Source organism: Pelmatolapia mariae, linkage group LG2, assembly GCF_036321145.2.
Source record: "Pelmatolapia mariae isolate MD_Pm_ZW linkage group LG2, Pm_UMD_F_2, whole genome shotgun sequence".
NCBI classification, from domain to species: Eukaryota; Metazoa; Chordata; class Actinopteri; order Cichliformes; family Cichlidae; genus Pelmatolapia; species Pelmatolapia mariae.
The window spans coordinates 5,442,849-5,463,105 of NC_086228.1; the positions used below are offsets into that span (position 1 = coordinate 5,442,849).

The 20,257-nt window shown below is 40.5% G+C and overlaps 1 protein-coding gene across 6 annotated transcripts in view; it reads right to left on the reverse strand.

The window, feature by feature from the left end:
• Positions 1-6,851: 6,851 nt before the first annotated feature.
• gria3b (glutamate receptor, ionotropic, AMPA 3b) overlaps positions 6,852-20,257 on the reverse strand; it is an 87,624-nt gene continuing 74,218 nt past the window's right edge. For 2 of the 6 annotated variants that reach the window (XM_063491423.1, XM_063491404.1), the window contains 4 exons: positions 17,557-17,804; positions 16,664-16,778; positions 12,048-12,295; positions 6,852-8,452 (listed from right to left, as the gene is read on the reverse strand). In XM_063491423.1, coding sequence (XP_063347493.1) covers positions 12,050-12,295; positions 16,664-16,778; positions 17,557-17,804 — 609 coding nt within the window. In that variant the 3' untranslated portion in view covers positions 6,852-8,452; positions 12,048-12,049. Of the gene's footprint in view, positions 8,453-12,047; positions 12,296-13,070; positions 13,830-16,663; positions 16,779-17,556; positions 17,805-20,257 lie in introns of those variants that run through there. The other 4 variants (XM_063491411.1, XR_010095392.2, XR_010095391.1 and 1 more) reach the window with 4 other exon arrangements.

Below are 20,257 nucleotides of genomic sequence, written 5' to 3' on the forward strand. Positions count from 1 at the left end.
ATATGACCAAGATTAAGAAAGCACACTTAATTTTCTATTCAGTGTCACCCAAAATAGTCCATAAAATCAGCAGGAAAGTCTTTACAGAGGTCCAGACAGCAAGATGTTTTTTTCACTTCTATGGAACTGGAAGCCTTCAGATAAAATGCAGGTTCATTTCAATTTAATTTTATTTATATATTGCCAAATCACAACAACAGTCACCTCAAGACACATTACATTACAAGGTAAAGATCCTACAGTAATACAGAAAAAACGTCAAGCATACGCTATATCAGTCATCCAATGTTAAAGGTATAAGATATGTTTAAGATCATACTTAGACATTGCTCTTTACCATCATGCCAAATAAGTGAATAAAAGCACGCTGTACACCAGGACTCTAAGACCTAGCAGATCAACTTAAGCACTGCATGGACTGACTACAAGAAAGACTACGAATTAATGCCCCACACTTGGATATTGGACTGCTTGGCACTATACAAGATTAATAGTATGCTAATCACATTTATTAGGAACTCAGTGTAACTGTGGAAGATAATCCTGGAGGCTAACTCCAAGGCAATCACAGAAGTTAACATTTAGTGCAAAATATACCGAGATAATGGTCCCCAATGTCCCCACTGCTACACTGCATAGGCCTCATCATCCTAAGACAACTCATCACTAAGAGTGGATATGGATATAGATTCTGGATTGGAGTGACCATCAACCACCTCCTGAAGATGGATGACATCAAGCTGTACACCAAGAGTTAGTGAGACATCTCACCAGGATCTACAGCGAGGATATCAAGATGACATTTGGATTGGATAAGTGTGGCTGAATAACTATTCACATGATCTGGACTGAAGACAGAATTGCCAGAAGGTAGAAGTTCAGATATACAGGAGCGAGTGTCAGAGCCAAAATCTAGGATGAAACATGGACCATCCGTGAACATATCGGGAAGATGCCCCCCAAGATGAGCTGCTCCAAGAATGACTCAGGCAGCCGAAGACAGATAGTGATGAGTAAGGGGAACTATCGTGGACGACTGAGCCCCCACATTGAGATGTACCATCAACACTGAGAGGCACAACCAAGTGGCTGAAATAGTTTACAGAAACATCTGTGCCCCATATGTACTAGAAGTCCCCAAGTCCCGATGGGAGACACCACCAAAGTTTATTGAAATCAACAGGGCTAAGGTCTCATGGGACTTCAATTTCCCGACAGACAAACAGCCGCTGGCTAACCAACCAGATATAGTGGTGGTTGAAAAGGAGCAGAAGACCACAGTTGCAATAGATGTAGGAGTCACAGCAGACAGCAACATCAGGAGGAATGAGCATGAGAAAATAGGGAAGTGCCAGAGGCTGAAGAAACAACTGGAACTGATGTGGAAGGTACAGTCCAAAGTGGTCCCAGTGGTAACAGGAGTATTAGAAGCTCTAATGCTGAAACTGAAAGAGTAGCTCCAGCAGATTCTAGGCACAACATCCAAGATCTATTTCCAGAAGAGTGCAGTCCTAGAAAGAGGTAAGAATTGCGACCCTATGAAAAATAGCTGCTGCATTGCTGCTGCTAATGGGGGTCTTAATAGACATAAACATAAAGATACTATGCAAAACCCTCAAACTCCCCTGGTAGAGGACTTAAGCTTCAGTGAAAAGGAAGATTTTAAATATATGTATATGTACATATTCTTTTTCACACATATCCTGCTTTTCCTTCTTTCTCACTATGTCCGAACATGCTTTCCCTCTCTCCTTCTCCTTTGTCTTCAGCCAATAGTAGGGCAGTTTCCACCAGCCCCCTGCTGGTCAACAGCACCAGTGGCGGTCTTTAACATCAGCCTCTAGTGATCTCATATAGATATCTCATTTTTGATGATCTGCATATTTGACTTGGCAAAGGCTTTGTAAGACTGCACACACACACACACACACACACACACACACACACACACACACACACACACACACACACACACACACACACAAAACTTTAATTCGTCACCCGCCTGTTTAAATATTGTGAAATACTCTCTCTGTAAAAGGGCTTTAACTTTTAGCAAGAAAATCCAATAAGCAAAATCTGCCAAAATGTCAAACTATTCCTTCAAGGCTAAGATAATCTTAATGTGATTGTAATTCCATGTGCTACAATCATTTAAGCTTCAAGAAGCCTTTGGGAAGCATGGCCCAGATCAGTGTCTGATATCACTGCATATGACTCATGTACGAGTGAAGAAATTTCGTGGTGACCTTTCGATGGGATCATCTGTTTATTTATGAATACGTGAGACTGTTATAATTCCTCACAGTTTAGTAAAAATCCATCATGTAGTGATTTAGGAAATGATGCAGTTGAGCAACAACATGCAGCTGAAATTTCAGCATCAGCCACTCGGTGGTTTCTAGGGGGCAGGACCACAGCTGACTCATATTCCCTTTTGTTATTGTGGGAACTAATCATAGCATCACAGAAAAGCTATTATGATGTTTGGATTACACATTAGACTGCAGAAGCCAGTGCTGAAGACCAGTGACCAGCACAACTCAGAAGACTAGACACAAAGGCAATTTGTTGTTTGCGAGAAATAAGACAGCTTGTGGCAGCTGATGAATAATAATCATTTCATTTCATAAATGTACACTGAAGTGTGCACTACATCTAGGCCAACATATTTGAAAGAGTATGACTTTGCATTCAACTGTATGCCAAATCTATTTCTGTATAAAAGCCTGCAGCCTGTAGCTATAATGAACAAGTGCAATGTCCAGATGTGATGTCACACTGAGCTCCTTGTCAGTTCTAATGGAGCTTTAAATAAAGCTCTGAAGGCCCTCGGCCCCTCCTTCTTCTTTTTCTGATCTTTGTGATCACAACACAGCAAATCCCTTCAGTGCTTTTTCTGTCCTCCACATGTTCAGTGAAAGTACAAACCTACATACATGAACAATCAAAGCTGGCATAAATCAGTTCAACACACTCAATAGCTCACGCACACCGCACTGGACTTGCTTTTCCCTCCAGTTCATCAAAGCACAGATTCAGCTCGATGCTAAGAAACACGCTGCAGGGATATGGGCCCATGCTGTCTTGCAGCTGTCCTGTAGCACCTGCAGGTTTTCATCTGTGTTGTGAAGATCCTGTTCGATCTCATCTCTGTTTACTTGTTTAGAATCATACAAGTGAATTTAAACAGGGATCCTCCTGTTTTGTTAAACAGGCTATATGGCTGCATAGCAGCCAGACAGCCAACATATGGAAACAGCTATTATAGATCTACACCGTGGTTACAAGTCATAGTAATAGCAGCACCTCAAAAATGTCCCAAGTAGCATGCTCTAACTTGTTTATTTGCAAAAATCAACATGTAAAAATGACTTGTTTGCTTTGTAATTGAAGAATATTCCAGTGTTTCTCATATCAACAGCTGTAGGCGCACATGTGCATGATTTACACCTATATGTTAATAAATATGACTGCAGATGAAGTACAGATGTCCCTCAGAATCAAATTGCAAAGACTTTGTTAGACACCCAGAGTTCCTTGTTGTAGAAGAACTGCCAAGCTCTCCTTGGAGCTTTAGTGATCAATAACGTAACGCAGCCGCAAGATATTTTGTGCTCTGGACAAAGAGTTTAACACCATCTGAATCATCCCCAAGTCCCTCTTTTAAATCTTTGGATGGAAATGAGAAATGTAGAAAATTATGACCTGGGGTATCAGCGTGGCAGGTTAAAGAAAAAGAAAAGCATCTGAGACTTTACATTAGGGCGGCTAGAGTTTTTGATTATGACCACAGAGTCGGGAGAGTTCTGTGATATACAACTGTCTGTCAAATTGAGACAACTGAAGCAAGTGTTCCATTTTTTTCTTCTTAGCCACATGACAATCCAGCCAACATAAGTTAAAATGTTTTCTTTAGCTGCTTGCATGCAGCAGCAGTTGAGAGAAGGCTTTTGCTGGAGTAGGTGCCTTTTTATATTAGAAGCCTCTTCCTGAGGGCTTGAGCGTCTCTTTTCCATCCTCGTCTGACCTTTCACTTTGAAGTGTTTTGCTGTCAGGATGGTAGTCGACTGTATGTGTCTTGTATATTGCACCATTCATTCTCTATTAACTGTGGACCCTGATGCACAACACTCCCATGAGAGCAGCTGTCTCTGCACATCCATGTACTGGCGCGTCTATCGCCAGCGATCACACTGTGTTCAAAGTCGTATCACGAGTCTTGCCCATTCAGGTTTGATCAAACAGGAACAGGATCTCCTCTTGCTGTCTGTATGGTTTCTGTGAGTCACACCTGCATTATTCACCGTCTGGAGGAAGGACGTTTTGCATAAATGGGAGACACGTCTACCAAAAACAAAGCAAATGTAAATCCTTTATGTAACGGTTGATGTTAAAGGACAACTTGTGAGCCACGGTTAGTGTAAATTATTCAAGCGCAGAATACAAATGATGTTTCTGTGCTAATATTCATTTCATATCTCTTTCCCGAGGTGCCCCAGAGGCTCCATATATGATCTCCATGTTACCTCTACATCTTTATTGTCACTGCATTCATTAAAATGCACTTCAAAAAGCTTAATGAAAGCAAATGAGAATGTAGTAATGCTAAAACATCACATAACAGCGAAGAACAGAGCTTAGAATGTAGCTGCACTTGGGATAAAAGTGCTTATGCCAAAAATCAGTGAATAAAAGTGCTCTGTGCGCAGCAAGGACTTTGAGTTACTTTTTTGTGTGTGTTTGAATATCGGGGCACATGTTTTGGAAGCTGATCAATGTCAACTGAACTTCAAGTGCAGGTCTCTTCAGGTGCAATTGAAAACAGCTGAAGAGCTAAAGTGGAGGAAAGGGAGAAGTAGAACAACTGAGTTGGAATCTGATTTATTCATTGTGTCCTTGAAGGGAGAGAGAAATAGGGCGAAAGACTGCAGTAAGCTGCAAAGTGAGAGAGCTATTGAACCAGAAAGTTCTTTTATTCTACAGTAATCAAAGTATCCTCCTCATGACACGTCCTCCCTCTGCCTTTTCAGTTTTCCCTCTGTCTTTCTCCTATTCTCTCTCTCTCTCACACTCACACACACACACACACACACACACACATACACACACACACACACACACACACACACACACACACACAGACACACATACACATATAGTGACAGAGCCTATGTTATATCAGATTAAGTCTCACAGCCACAGGCCCAAAGAGGCAGTGATCACGAGAAGCCAGCCTCTAGTCGCACAGTTCAGCACATTCGAGAAAGTGTGCTACCCCACAGTGGGGGATGATGAGTTGTCCTCTGTGGGAGGAAATGTCCTCTCCTGGTCCTTTGATTAGATTAACACTTCCTTTCCCCGTGTCACTTTCTGAATGAAAGGACTCGTCCTAATTGCTTGTTGCCCCTTTGTTTTTTTCTCCTGGTCTCGCAGCACAAGTGCTGCCACTATGTCGCCTCCCCCCCACCCACCTTTGATAGGTGAATAAACTAATTCCAGCGAACAGTCTCATGAGCATTGTTTACTGCAGTGCAGTGCCATCTTTGCACACCACTCCCCCACGTTGTCTTATTCCTATTTGGAAGCAGTCCAGGCATAACAAAGAATAAAAGACAAAAACGGGAAGGGAAAAAAAATGACAAAAGGCGAGGCAGTGAAGCAAAGGAAGAACGAAAAAAAAAAAAAGCAATATCCTTTCATGCTTTGTCAGAAATGGGTTGTTTGGATCGTAGAGTGGCATTTCATGCAGCCCAAGTCTGTTCCACAGGACTGGTGCAGTGAATAAATCCTGAATCATAGAGTCTGCATCCAGAAATGAATCAAAAAAAAAAAAAGCTGGTGTTTTGCCATGTTGGATTTGTTATTTGAGCTGTGGCAGGCTGCATCTCTGGAAGGAGGAATTTCATTTTTACCACACAATGCGGACCCAGAGACTAGTAAAATAACACAGACTGGGCAATCTACTGCGCTTTGTGCCTGGTTTACTCTGCAGTGTATGTGAGAATTTACACTGTGGGAATAAGAAGCTGAGAGTTAACGCGATTAACGCCCCCCCGACGCCCCCCACCCTCCTTTCCCTTGGCTGGATTTGTTTTAGTAAATCCACATGAACGCGTCCCTGAAAAATAGTTTTAAAAAGTTAAAAACGCGCGATGAAATTATGACTGATGCGACACGTGTGCGTGCGCTGTATTGTGTGCAGGCAGTTTGCGGCTGTAATAATACATTATTGATTGTGTCGCAAAGCATCTGATGGAGAGAGAAGGCGAAAGAAAGATCACATGCCAGATGAAGCTGTCAATGGAGCCCTCAATCAGTAGATGCAATGCAGACAGAGAGAGAGAAGCAGATGGTGCTAACTATTGATCCAAAACATGCACACATACTTCCACAGATCGATGTTGAACTAGTATAGGGAAAAACTGCTCTCTGTGTTGCTGCCTGCAAGGAGACGGAGCGGGCTGCCCGGGATGCTCATACTCCAGCAGTATCATGCTCGAGTTAAAGTATGCAGTGTGTTTAACCTCTGCTGAGATGTTTTCCTATAATCCCTTCAGGCCACTGAATCAGCCCCATTGTTTTGTTCAACGCAGACGGGTTTAAACAATGTTGTGAAAGCACACGCACAAGGACACAGGAACCCTTTCTGTACATTTTTATTTACAAAATGTATTAAAATTCTCTATACAGCGCCTCACTAATGAGCTTCAGCAAATTATGCATGCATCTTTTGCTCTTTTGTACCCACTACTACGCCTGGCGATATTATGTTTTCTTTTTGCAGAAGGTGAGACGTACAAAAAAAGAAAAGAAAAGAGAAAAAATAGAAAACAAAAAAGGTGAAAGTGATTTTACTAAAAGAATTACTAGGGCTGGCTTTCTAGCATTAAACCTAAGGTAGCTTTGTGAGTAGCAGAGCTCGTCAAGCATCATTGATTTCACATGCAATTTCTTATAAAATAAAACAAAAGAACAACAAATAAGGAGGAAAAAAGGGGAAATCAATATTCAATTGTGTCATATAAATAGTTCTCATTTATCTAAATGTACACATCTTTCTCTGTTTGCTCTTTCTTTTTTTTTACATTGTCAGTTTTTTAAATATTTATATATATTTATATATATAAAACTATCTGCCCATAGTTTCAGGTGATTTGATAAGTGTCTCCCTAAATCCTATGGAATCACAGTCTTTTTGAAAGAAAAGAAATTCTTACAGCAATATGTAAATGTGCTAAGCTCCAGGACTCTCCCTGGTTTAACCTTGTAGAAATCTATTTTCCATTTTATTCATAATTTTTTTTTGTTTTGTAATTTTCATTTACTAAGTGAAGTCACTAAACACTGTAATGCTCATTAAAGGAAATCAAATCAAAAAGCGAACCACTCATTGTAAAATGTGCAGTTGTTAAAGAAAATGGTAAGGTAATCCAAAATACTACAGTTTAAAAGCCATTACTGTTATCCTTTAATTGGACTGCAGTTAATCTACAATTGAATTACCCTTTTTTGTTTGGTTTTACTTTGATGTACAGAAGACTTGAATGACTCAGGAAAAAACACTGTTCGGAGCGACAAACCTTAGTGAGTCAGTGCCCCTTTGATATTTTACAAACTGTAAATCACAAACAGATTTCTCTTTCCCCAGGCATGAATACTTTGCTTTACACACTCGTCATACAAAACACACTCTTGGCAGTATCGGAAGTGTGAATTATGACCTGGTCCCGTAGCGCGTGAAAGCCGAACCAGGTCATCTTCTCATCTCCGTGGGTCCCGTCAAACTTTCAGAAGACAGTGGCAGCAGCACCAGAGTTAAGAGTACAAACGACACATGTCATTGTTTTGGACTGAAATGGCATTTCACTCTAATAAGATAAATCTATCTTTTAAAACTAGTACATGGTCACTAGAAGTGACTTAGAGCAGTATAAAAGCTATGTCATTGTAACCAGTGTTGATCTAATAAAATAATCTGAACACACAAAACCAGTGAAAATCTGGCAGCAGAAGAATGAAGAGTAATCTGATCGCATTAAATACAAGAAACCAATTATACACTTGTCATGTGAGATTTGTCGTCTTTCTGGCACTTCAAAATGTGCTTAGGGTTGCAAATGATGGCTTTTGTTCTCTCATTCATGTCACGTCATATATATCTATATATATAGATATATATATATAGATATATTACTGCACCAGTCCTCTGTTTTGTATGCGTTTCAAGCAAAAAGCAATATTATCAATGAGTTGCATTGATAGGACTTGGAGTTCCATAAGGCACTGATAGGAGGGAACCGCGCAGGCTCGTCCCATGACCAGTCCAGTCGTGTCGTCATTGCAGATTATCGTGCCGTGTCCGCTTAGGAGGATCTGGCAATCCTCGTGATCCTGTGCCTTTCTTAGATATAGTCACAGTTGTAAGGGAAAATGGAAATGTTTCCTAAACCTGTGGCAGCACAAAAAAACAAAAGCAAACAATGGAAAAAGTTAACTTTTGTTCTGGACAACTCATGTTGAACACATGACTTTTTATTACAAAATAAAATGTGGGGATTTCCTTATTGGCTGAAATACAGTATCTTTTATTATATAAAGCTTTGTTTGAAAGGCTCTACAATTCACTCGTCAACATCAAATATCTTTAACCAAATTAACAACATGAGGGAAAAATACATCTTTCTGCCTCCATCCTAATCTATTTCATCATGACTGTGCTGACACGGTTTGTGGGAAGAAAAGGCAAACAACTCCCTCGACTGTGATCAGACTTTGACTGTCTGACGCACATGACATCACCTCTTTCCAACCAAGTCCTGCCCACTTCAAACCAGTCAGAAGAACACAGAAACACACTACAGAAGCCTCTTGTGTAAACAGTCGAAACGAAAGAGAAGAAATGAGTGCCGGTGGATTCCTTCGCTCAGAATAAAGAACTGATTGAAAAAATGTGTTCACGAGGCAATGAAAATCTGTTGACAAGTCACACTTTGTGTCTAATGAGAGCACACGTGCAAACAATCTGATCGAATCCAAGATGAATATTTAATTATGTCCTTATCAGTGCATGCTTATCTTTGTTCAGTGCATTTCTGTAGAACTGCTGCAGAGGTAGTCTGCAACTTCTCACTGGCCTCTACTGACATTTTCTGTGGAGGTATTTTTTTTTTTCCAGTAGAATTATGCATAGAAAACAAACCCATGAAAACAGGTCAGTGCACTCTGTGGATCATTCAGGATGATGTGGTCTAGATTCCTGGTAAAGATAAGGTAGATGTTCTTAAAGCTGCAATTCACTATTTATATTAGCAATGGCTCTGTGCAGTATGGTGGAGGTTGCTTGTAGTGATAAACACTCAGAGAATTATCACACATCCCATATTCCTTTATCACTATGTAGTTTAGCACCTTTTGGTCCGTTTCATTTGGTTTTGCTTTAGAATGAGTATAGAGATGCCTGCTGCTGCTTCAGAAACTAGTTTGGAAATGCTTTTTTTTGCACATTTTGGCCACTTTGCACATTGCTGCCTTTTTTAGTTTGTTGATTGAAGCCAAGCAAGAGGCATCTGCCTGAAAAACTGTGGGTGCTGCATACATATCCTGCTGTTTTTCTCTAAATGGGGCCATGAAGTCATAAATGAAGATAATACTGTATTAAATAAGCTGAAATTTGCAAGACCCCTAATAAGGAACAATTTCATTGAGGTCTGAAATTTAGACAAGCGTAAGTGTGTTACCAGAACCTGAACCTACATCTATTTTAATTCTTTTTTAGCCAAGAGGTTTCACAAAACACAGCATGGTTTGGAAATTCAATGCACTCTTACATGTAATATTTCTAGACGAAGTATGCAGCTTATTTTTGGTAAATAAAGTTTCCTGAAAAGTTTGCACTATATCTTACCTTCCTGTACAGGACAAATGATTAGGTAGTGAAAACAGAGGAGAATTAAGTGCTTACATGGAGCCCAAAACTGAAAAGCTAAGCAACAAGTTTAACAGAAACAAAGTAATGCTATAGTTGTATTAGGGAAAACAGTGGTTAGAGAGCGTGGCACAAACGAAATTATCACGACTGTGTGCAATGAACCTTTGAAATGGTTGCTTTGAAGAGGGGAACCAGGTCTGCAACCACTTTCAGTCAGCTACTGTCTTCAACGCTACTGTCTGACATAATACACCAATTAACTGTATTAAATCAGCAAAAATCACAAATCTGTTGCCATCTACATGCAAATTAATGTTGAACAGGAATTTACATCAGAATAAAATGATTTGGCAACCATGTTGCAAAGAAACGTTCCACAGACCACTTGCGCTCATTGGTGCAGAGTGACTGCAACTGATTGCAACATGTTGCCAATCTGTCAGCCTTTTTTTAAAATTACATATCTTTTATGATATGTCGACCCCAGCAGGCGACCTGTGCTGCAATCTGATTTTTACTCTTGAGAGACTGAGCCACAAAAGTAAGTGAGAAAACGTTTAATGATTAAAAAAAATAATAATTTAGGAGAACAAAAGGAATTCTAAACAAAAACTTGAATTTCCTTCAGTTTGTCTGAGCATTGCACGGTCTGACCTCGGGGTGAGTTTGCTGGGAGGCCCAGTCCTGGGAAGATTGGCAGCTGTCTTGTATGTTTTCCACTTGTGAATAATCTTTTTCACTGTAGAATGATGGACTTTAAATTGTTCGGAAATAGACTTCCCAGACTTTTTGGCAGGAACAATTGCTTCTCTAAGATTATTGCTGATGTCTTCTCTCTTTGGCATTGTGTTAACACACACCAGAATTCTGCCAGAACCACTGCCTTTATAGACACACTCACACTTGCTGTTGATCAGTTAATCCAGTACATTTGATTAGCAGTATTTGGTTGCTAATCTTAATTGCTGAGCACGCAGTATGGGCGTACTTAGCTTTTCACACAATGCTTTTGCATTTTAGCTAACTTTTTGTTAAATGATGACATGGTTTGATAGTTGTTGTTCTTTATCTAATGTTGTTTTTACCTCATTTTGAGACCTGCTGAGTACAGTGGCCCTGAGACATCAAATGTGCTGTAACTTAAGAAAACACAAGCAAATAGAAAAATGCTGCAAAAGCATACAAAACCCAACGGAAATTTTAAAAAAGGAGCAAGAGTTTCCAAAATAACATCACAGAACAGAACTAAAGTGTTTTTGTGGAAACAATAATGTGACGGAACAGCTGCGGAAGTTACAAGTGGCTAATGGCCACTAGCTAATGGTAAACATGTATATGAATCATGCGATTAAAACACACATTATCCTGCATCTTTTTCCCTCTCACAACACATATGATTCACCCACTTCTTTTAAGCATGTCTCAGTGCAGTGTTTATGCCACGTTATTGTCTCCCCCAAAACACAGTTTTTTGGTGGCTGTAGTTCAGGAGGTAGAGCAGGTCATCTACTAATTGGAAGGTTGGTGATTCGAGCCAGTCCGCATGCCAAAGTACTCTTTTGCAAGATGAAGTTGCTTTCCGATGCATCCATCAAAGTGTGAATGTGTCTGAATGTTAAATAGAAAGCACTTAGCAGTAGAAGAAAGTGCTTGTGTGAATGAGGCAGGTTGTATAAAGTGGTTTGTGTGCTCAAGGAGAGTAAAAAAGTGTCGTATAAGAACCAGTTTATTACTTTTGTTGTGTTTTTTCTTCTTTCATTGCCTTTTATTTACCTTTCTTTGTGTTTTGTGTCCTTTTGTAGCGTTTTTCTGTTTGCGCGTCTTTTCTTAGGTGGCAGTGTGTTTAACCTCTCAGGGTCATTTTTTAAATTGTGTTACAGAACAAAACAAAGAACAGCATACTGTAGGTTGATACGATCGGGCGTGTTGCTTGATATGTTACACACAAAGCTATATGCTACACAGTATAACAACAGTGTGCTTTTTCATCAAACAATTTCACAAACAGCAGCTACATACCAAACAGACAGTGGAAGACTTAATTCTGACTGATATGGCAGGAAGCTAAATGATTCATCAGAGTGCACGATGGGAACAGTAAGGCGAGGCCACGTACCTCTAGATCTTAACGCTCTCGGTTCCGTATACGTTGTAGCCTTCTCTGTATGTGGCAAAGTTCTGGGTGTTGGTCGGGGGAGCCGGCTTAAAATTCTGGGCATTCTTGGCCATTTTCAGCCGTTTGGTTTCTTGTCGTGATTTATAACAGAACTCTATCAGTGCCACCATCATGGCCAGCCCCAGCCCTCCGACCAGAATATAGAAGACACCAGCCACATTGCTTAGGCTGAGAGCACTTGTCTTGTCCTGGGGGGAAGTGAATAACATCGTTAAGAGTTTTGCAGTGGAGCGAGGGCAAAAGAACAAAATGCAGCCTGCATCCTTCAAACTGAGCCTCGACTCAACAGTAAAACTGACTTAAGTGGTAAATGATCATACTCTAGATTATCATGTTCTATATTACTGATGCTACCAAAGGGAGTTTATGGTTACTAACAGCTACAAGCAACAGAAATTAAACATGTAACGAGCTGCTAAGGCTGCAATTTCAACTGAAATTATATTGCTATGTTACAAATTTATGAGGAACTTGAGATTCAGATATAGTCAAACCATTCTCCACTTAGGAGAAAGAAGCCAACTCTTGCTGGTGAATGTAGAGCTAACCTGGCGCTATGCTTCATACATGTAAAATGGCTTCTGCTCTTGACCATATAAGGAAGCTGGTCAGTATCGCATAGGTCGACAGCTGTGAACATCCCTGCCCTTTCAATTCTCTAATGGCAACACTGTCATACAATACAGTCAAATTCATAGTAGATGAATGATAGCTCAATTAAAAAACACTATATAAAAATATATATCAAACCATTTTGCTGCTGTTCACTTACCAAACATATTCAATAAAATTTGTTCATTGGAGTTTTACTATTTGCAGTTTAACCCTATGAGCATGGCGTTACCATGATGCTATCTAGCAACTCTAACCTGTAATCTGAAGCTTTAACTGTATCTCAGAGGGTTAAATAGTGGGTGTATTACATTCCTCAACTTCTTGTAATGTGCAAACAAAACCTCTAACCTCATCCGAAAGCAGCCAGATGATTTTAGAGGACACCCTACGGTGCTCTCTCCGCTTCGAGAAGTTGAATTTGTGTAAATCATCACAATAAGAGGCTTTGCTTGTTCATCACACCACAGGAGGCCAAAGAATCTAATAGACACATCTCGATGCAAACTAGTAACAACACAAATAAATCAAATTTTCATTAACAGTGTGGTAAATAGAAGCAGCAGCATAATGGTCAAAGTATCATGAATGTCAAGAATGAAAATGAGCAAAAAATAGCATTTATCAACAACTATTAACTGCTGTGATTCAATCAAAAGAGTGTGTCTTAAAGGCACTTTAGAAACGTCCCCGCAGCATTACCATTACAGTTTTCACACACAAAAATGAGTCTTTATGTTGTCAAAAAGTCATTTCTACAGCATAAAAAGAAAAAAAAACAAAAACGGTGAATCTGGGGAAACAGTGCCTTAGATTAAAGCCACCGGTGAGCTGTGTTAACAGCTCGTGGCAGAAAAACTGAAGAAAAGAAAAAAACTATGTGTAGCAAATAAACAGAATGCATACTATAGATGTCAGAGAAGTCTTTGTCTTGCATATGAACAGTACGTCAAAATGCAATTTGGAATCAGTACAAAAGACCTGCAGCGACTGACCTTACTTCCAGAGTCCTTGGTTCCACATTCACCCTTATCGTACCACCATTTGTTTTTCAGCTTGTCTAAGATGCCTTGTTCACTGAGTTTCAATACTGCAAGGTTTACAGGAGTTCTTCACGTGGGAAATAACATAAATAACATTATATTATGTTATTTTATGTTATTCAACTTTTAAACTACTACATACTTTACAAAGCGATAAAGCAGGGCACCTGGCTATTCAACATCACAAAGAGCAGGCATTCTACCTATTACCTTTAAACCCCTACTCTAAAGCCAGGACCTACCCATATCGCTTTGAGTAATCGGCAGACGCTGTGGGGCGACAAGCAGGTACGCAAAGTACAATCTGCAAGTCTATAAACATCAAAAAGCACCTTGGTGCACAGTGGTTCTTTGTGTGTGGGGGGTGTAGTAGTCGCAGACGCTTTCAGTGCAGCATTTAACAAGTTCATTCCAACATGAGCAGTTGTCTTAACAAACAGAAAAATCTAAGCAGTGAAAGAAACCTTTGCATATGCAACGTCGGTGTAATCCTGTGTCGGCTAATGCTAACTGTCACTGCAGTGACAACAGTCAATTCTGGAGGTATTACAACCAATTTCCCATTCAAGCAACTGTGCCCAAAAGTGAAAGCCTAATTAATTCTCGCATGTTCTATCCTGACATATCGCTAAGAAAACCTTATCTTCCAATTACACCAGATTAGTGTCAGATGAGTGTGTCCCAACTAAACTGCAGGCAGCTGCAGGACTAAGCTCAAAAAGATTCGGTGGAATTTAACTCATCTCGTATTTGCCTGCAGCTGCACAATCTGACGTTTAACACAGCTGTTTCCTGCTGCTTGATATCTCCAGAAGGTATATCATGATATTATAGTATTGCATGTCAACATGCATTTGCATAATAGTCTATTGAGGTAAAAAAATTTTTTTTTGCATAGCTCAATAAAGATCACATTTTGTAGTTGTATTATGACTATATTGGTTTAGGTAAATCTCTCTGTGAGAAGGAAAAGCAAACTGGAAGCAAAGAAAATGTAGTGGATCGATAAATTAGTGACTACTCCCTGGGAACAATGTCCCCCGAGGGGATCTCTTGCAATGCATAATGCACTGAGAGAAGATTACACCACTATATATCCCTCATCACCAATCTGGAGAAACAGACTGTGAAGACCATACCATTGTCTTGGCTTGGAGAGACATTGATTAACAATGCAATTACCCTGTAACATGCTCTGTGTCTGAAACTCAATCTAGGCAGCGCCGTGTTTCGCCTAAGGGCAAGAAAGAGCAGTGTTAAGTGCGTGCGCATGCAGCACGCGCGCACGCTTATGTGCATCTCCTGATGTCGGCTGGAGCATGTAGTTGTGAGCAGGACAGGGGCCAGGCGATTCACTGTTTGGAACACAGCGCTTCAGGCCGCTTTATTTCCACCTAATCAGACCTTTCCACTGAGTCCCGGAGAGTCAAAACAAGCCAGGAAACAGACAGACGGTACATACCTGTGCATGATAATAGATCGATGGCAGCGCAAGAGACAGATGCTTTCAAAAGCTCTGAACAGCACAGGGAGGCGTCCTGAGCTCATTGACTACAGAACACAACGATGTTAGCAACACACTGAAAAAGAATGTGACTTCTGAACAATGCTTTTCAGTAATGAAAGCCCTTGTTTAGCTTTATTTCACGTGTGCCTCATGAAGCCTCTTGCGGTGAGTACAAAAATGCATTGCAGCTCCTTACCTGCTCATTGGAGTCCAAGCCAATCATGACAGAAATGACAGAGCGTAAAGACACAATCTGCATTTCATGGGATCTTGCAGCTTGACTGTAATGTCGCCATGTCGCCCACCTATATCATCCTATGCGTGTCGACAGCATCGTTTGTCATAAAAATGACCTGCGTTTTTAAAGATATCATACTCGTGCCTTATGCTATATGTAATCTGGAGAGAGAAGCACAATGCTTAATGGCACTTAGGTCTAAGTGGCATTACGCTAAGCTGTCACAGGACAGTCATTCATCATTTAACCACATGTTAAAGATGGAGAGATCTGATGGTCAAAAGGGTCACAGCTGGGTTATTAATGTGTTCAATTAGAACTGCATGCAGTGGAACCAAACCACAGGTGGTTTACCAGAGCTCCCATTAAAAAGTCTTTTTCTTTAATTAGACTTCTCACGTTTGCCTGCAATGCTTAGTCCCCTCAAGACGCCGCTGTTCCCCTTGCTTTCTTGTCGGCCTCTGTTGAGCGGCCGTTTAGCGGTTGATCTGTTTTTTATTTGTTTGCTATTAAGGTGAACTGGCTTTTAAATTGTGGTCCACTGTCATAGAAGTGAAGCAGCAGTGTGGTGAAGTACTGCGAAGCCATATTTTAAAGGATTAGCAAATCTCACCTCACCTCACCTCACCTCATCTCACCTAAAATGAAAGCCTTTTCAGTTCAGTGTCGCTGGCAAAGTCTGTTCTTGAATTAGACCAACTGGCTATACTCATCATCAAAGCTGCCTAAATAAAGCCCTAATATCTGAGGCTGGGTGATCTGTCCCACACGTGAGTAAGGGTGAATAAACAAGGCTCAACCTTTCACAGCGGCAGGGCAGACACATTCACGTTTGTCCTTTTCAAAATTTCCTGTAAACACTACTTTGTCAAACAGAAACACGTGTCCTAACTCTCTTCTGTACTCTTCTTCGTCTTGTAGAAGTTTACCTTTAGCATCCATAAATATTTTTCTGTTGGTTAAGCAAGAGCTCCTCAGTTTGATCTGAGCCGTTAAGCCGTCTGGTCAGACTGTCGGTAAATTTGGTAATCTGCCTTTGGGGCAGCAGCAGGTTGGTTGGGGGCAGACAGTTGGTTTGGTTCTGGTCGGTTTGTTCCAACAGCCTTGCCGATTACTCTGCACTATGGTACCCGATTGTGGTGACATCGAGGCTGACCTTGGAGTCACCTCCCCCGCTGCCGCACTCTCCCTTGTCGTACCACCATTTGTTTTTCAATTTGTCCAAGAGGCCTTGCTCATTCAGTTTTAAAACTGCCAGGTTAACAGCATTTCTTGAAACGATAAAACATAACTTGTAAGAAAATGCACAGGTCCGTGAGAAATCTAATGCAAGGTAATAATCGTACTAAGCATCATGAGAGTAGTTAATGGTAGAGAGGCTACCACTGTCAAAGCAGGGGGCTTATGCACAGAAAACTATCGGCTAAAATCAGAATGGTCTAGGGAAGGACAAATTGTTTAAGAATTTCAGGAATATAGAGAGATAAGAAAGGCTCGTATGAGGTAGAGACAGTGTTAAATCTTGGAAAAAGGTGGCATAAAGGGTTACGTAGTTTAGAACTGAAGTGTGCGGGATGGGGACACTTGTCATTGAGAAGAAAAGTAACAACAACAAACATCATGCAATTAACATTCGTCACAAGTGACAGCGCAGCTTTTAAAGGCTAAATTGAAAAACCATTGAACTGTTAAATTAAAAGTGACAACACAACAGTCAGGTAGGACAGCACACGGGACAGAAGGAGAGATCGTAGGAGAGAGAGAAGCAGTAAGAGAGACATAAATATGAAATTATTGTTAGCTTTAGCCTCATTATCTGGATTTGACTGCTCTGCTATAAAACGGCAACTCTTTAGAAATACAACATTAAATATCGTTAATTAACTTTTGTATCCAAGTGCAATGAAAGGCATACAACCGTTACCTCTGTGTCCATTAACAAGAAAAAAAAAGTAAGGAGAGGAAGAGAAGAGAATGACAACAGGGGGACATCAGGGTAGGTGGAATACTATAACAACATAGGGGATATTGTTATATTATTCCACCCACCTTAATGCTGAGCCTTTGGGCGTCGCCACACCGTAGCCTTTCGAGTCGAGGTTCCCGCCGACTTTCATGGTGTCGCACGGCTTCCGCTGCTCGATGTACTCGTTCATGGTGGACTCGAGGAGAAAGGCGAACTTGCCCTTCGACTTTCGTACCCGGGCTACGCCATCGGGTGTGGTCTTAACAAACACAGAGGGCTCAGCGGATTTCATGTACGACCACATCTTCTCGTAAACTGCTATTTTGGATCGCTGCGCAGAGAAGAGAGGGAGAAAAGGAGTAGCTTAGAAATCTGAAAAATCACACATGTGCAATGGATTTCGTCATATTTTTGTGCTTCGTGATCGTACGATTTAAAAAATGGCATCGTGAAGTATTTATAGACATCTTGGAATGAAAATGTGTGATATCTTTAAATACTTCCAGGGAATAGAGCTGACAGACCTTTATGAGATCATGAAGTACAAGAATTTACAAAATCCATTCCTTTTATCAGCATTCTGAAAATGTACCCTTTAAGTACGCCACTTGAAATTCACTGAATGGGAAAAACAGTTATGCAAAAAAAGATCTTTAACAATTGAAAGGGTGTGAATTGCAGGTAATGATCATTCTATCTGAAAAATTTGCACAGGCCTCGGATTCGTTTCCTGAAAGTTCAGCCTCAGTGGGCTGAGCCTGAGTTTATGGTCCTAATTTAACTTGTAGAACTTATTACATTCATTTATTTCAACAACACTGCTAATGAAATATCTCAACTGTGACTCCGCACTGTAGACGAAGCGAGAGAAGCGAACAACAAGGCAACCCATCACAAAGTGACAAGGATGAGCATTTTCCCGGCGCCCGCAGACAGGCTTAGTGAGCCTGTAAAATCTGGAGGAGTCGGGCGCTATCTATAATAAGCATCAATTAAATTATTCAATGCCGCTGGATTTATTTTGGCATAGGCATTTCACCCATCCCGGTGTGATCCTGGTCCAAGCAGTGATGAGCCATACTTTCCAAGTGCTGAAGATTGGATCCCACATTAAAAAACAAACAAACAAACAAAAAAAGCCAACACACTTTCTTTTAAGCAAAGGCCAGAAAAAGGAAGAGCAAAAAGAATTTGACTAAAAAATAAAAAATCATAAATTTGCATGTAGAAAATGAACATAGCATTTGATATGCCAAAATCTGCAGGAGATACACTATATTGCCAAAAGTGTTTGCTCATCTGCTTTCAAACACACATGGACTGGAGAAGCATCTTATTTTTAATCTACAGGTTTAAAATGATGTCGGCCCACCATTTGCAGCTATAACGGCTTCTTGAAAGGTTTTAGAGTGTGTTTATCAGAATTTTTTATTATTCGTCCAGAAATGCATTAGTCGGGTCAGACACTGATGTTGGACGAGAAGGCCTGGCTCAAAGTATCTGCTCTAATTCACCCCAAAAGGTGTTCTTTCAGGTTGAAGGCAGAACTCTGTGCAGGCCAGTCAAGTACTTCCACACCAAACTTGCTCATCCATGTCTTTATGGACATTGTTTTGTCCAGTGGTGCACGATGTGGGAACAGAAAGGGGCATCCCCAAACTGTTCCCATAAAGTTGGGAACATGAAATTGTCCAAAAAGTCGTACTGTTCTCCTGGATACTGCCAAACCCAGACTCGTCCATCAGATTGCCAGATGGAGAAGCGTGATTCGTCACTCCAGAGAGCAAGTCTCGACTGCTCTAGAGTCCAGTGGCAACGTGCTTTGCACTGTGCTTGGTGATGTAAGGCTTGGATGTGTAGAGATGTAGCTTCCATGAAGCTCTCTACACAGTGTCCTTGAGCTAATTTTAAGGCCACATGAAGTTTGGATGCACTATGCGCCTCAGCATCTGCTCTATGACGGAGCAATTCAGCCACTTCTGCTTTGTTATAATACCACTAACAGCTGACAGTGGAATATTTACTTTTGGCAACATAGCGTACTTTGCTGTGGCCTTTTTTTTTCTCATACCACAAATCATTAGTGTAACAAGAATGAATAATTCATAATGTTAGTCAATTAAGATAACAAGACTGGGTCTGGGTATAGAGGGAGTGATTACCTTTTGTATATATTGTTCCAGTATTCCCTTGCCCATTTTTTGAGCTATCCCCTCTAGCTGTGTATCCTTTCTCTGCCCCGAGCTAGATATTCCAAGTGTTTCCTGGTTTTTAGACTTTGTTATTCCCCTGCACTATTAGCATCATTAGCATTGCTATTATTAAAGCTTGTAAGTAAGTAAGTAAAACTTTATTTATAAAGCACCTTTCAAAATATAAAATCATAAAGTGCTTCTGTCACAGTATGCCGAAGCAGACTGTATGAATGTGAGGAGTGGACTCAAAATGCAGACACGAATGAACGTGGAACAAAACTTGATATAAACAAAAGGCGAGCCGTTTAATATGGCTGATGGAAAAATACTAAGGCAAACAAAGATGAGAATAAACAATAAACAACATAATTGGGGAGAAATCTTAAACATGAAACTTGGCCTGGACACGTGGATACAAATATACCTGGAACATGGAAACACGACAACATGACAACACGAACTTGACAACATGGACAAGAAGACAAGAAACATGACAGACTAACAGAGAAGACCAAAGTGAAACATAACTAAACTAAACTTAAGGTAACCAAATGATGATCCCATTACTCAACATATTTAAAGGGATAAC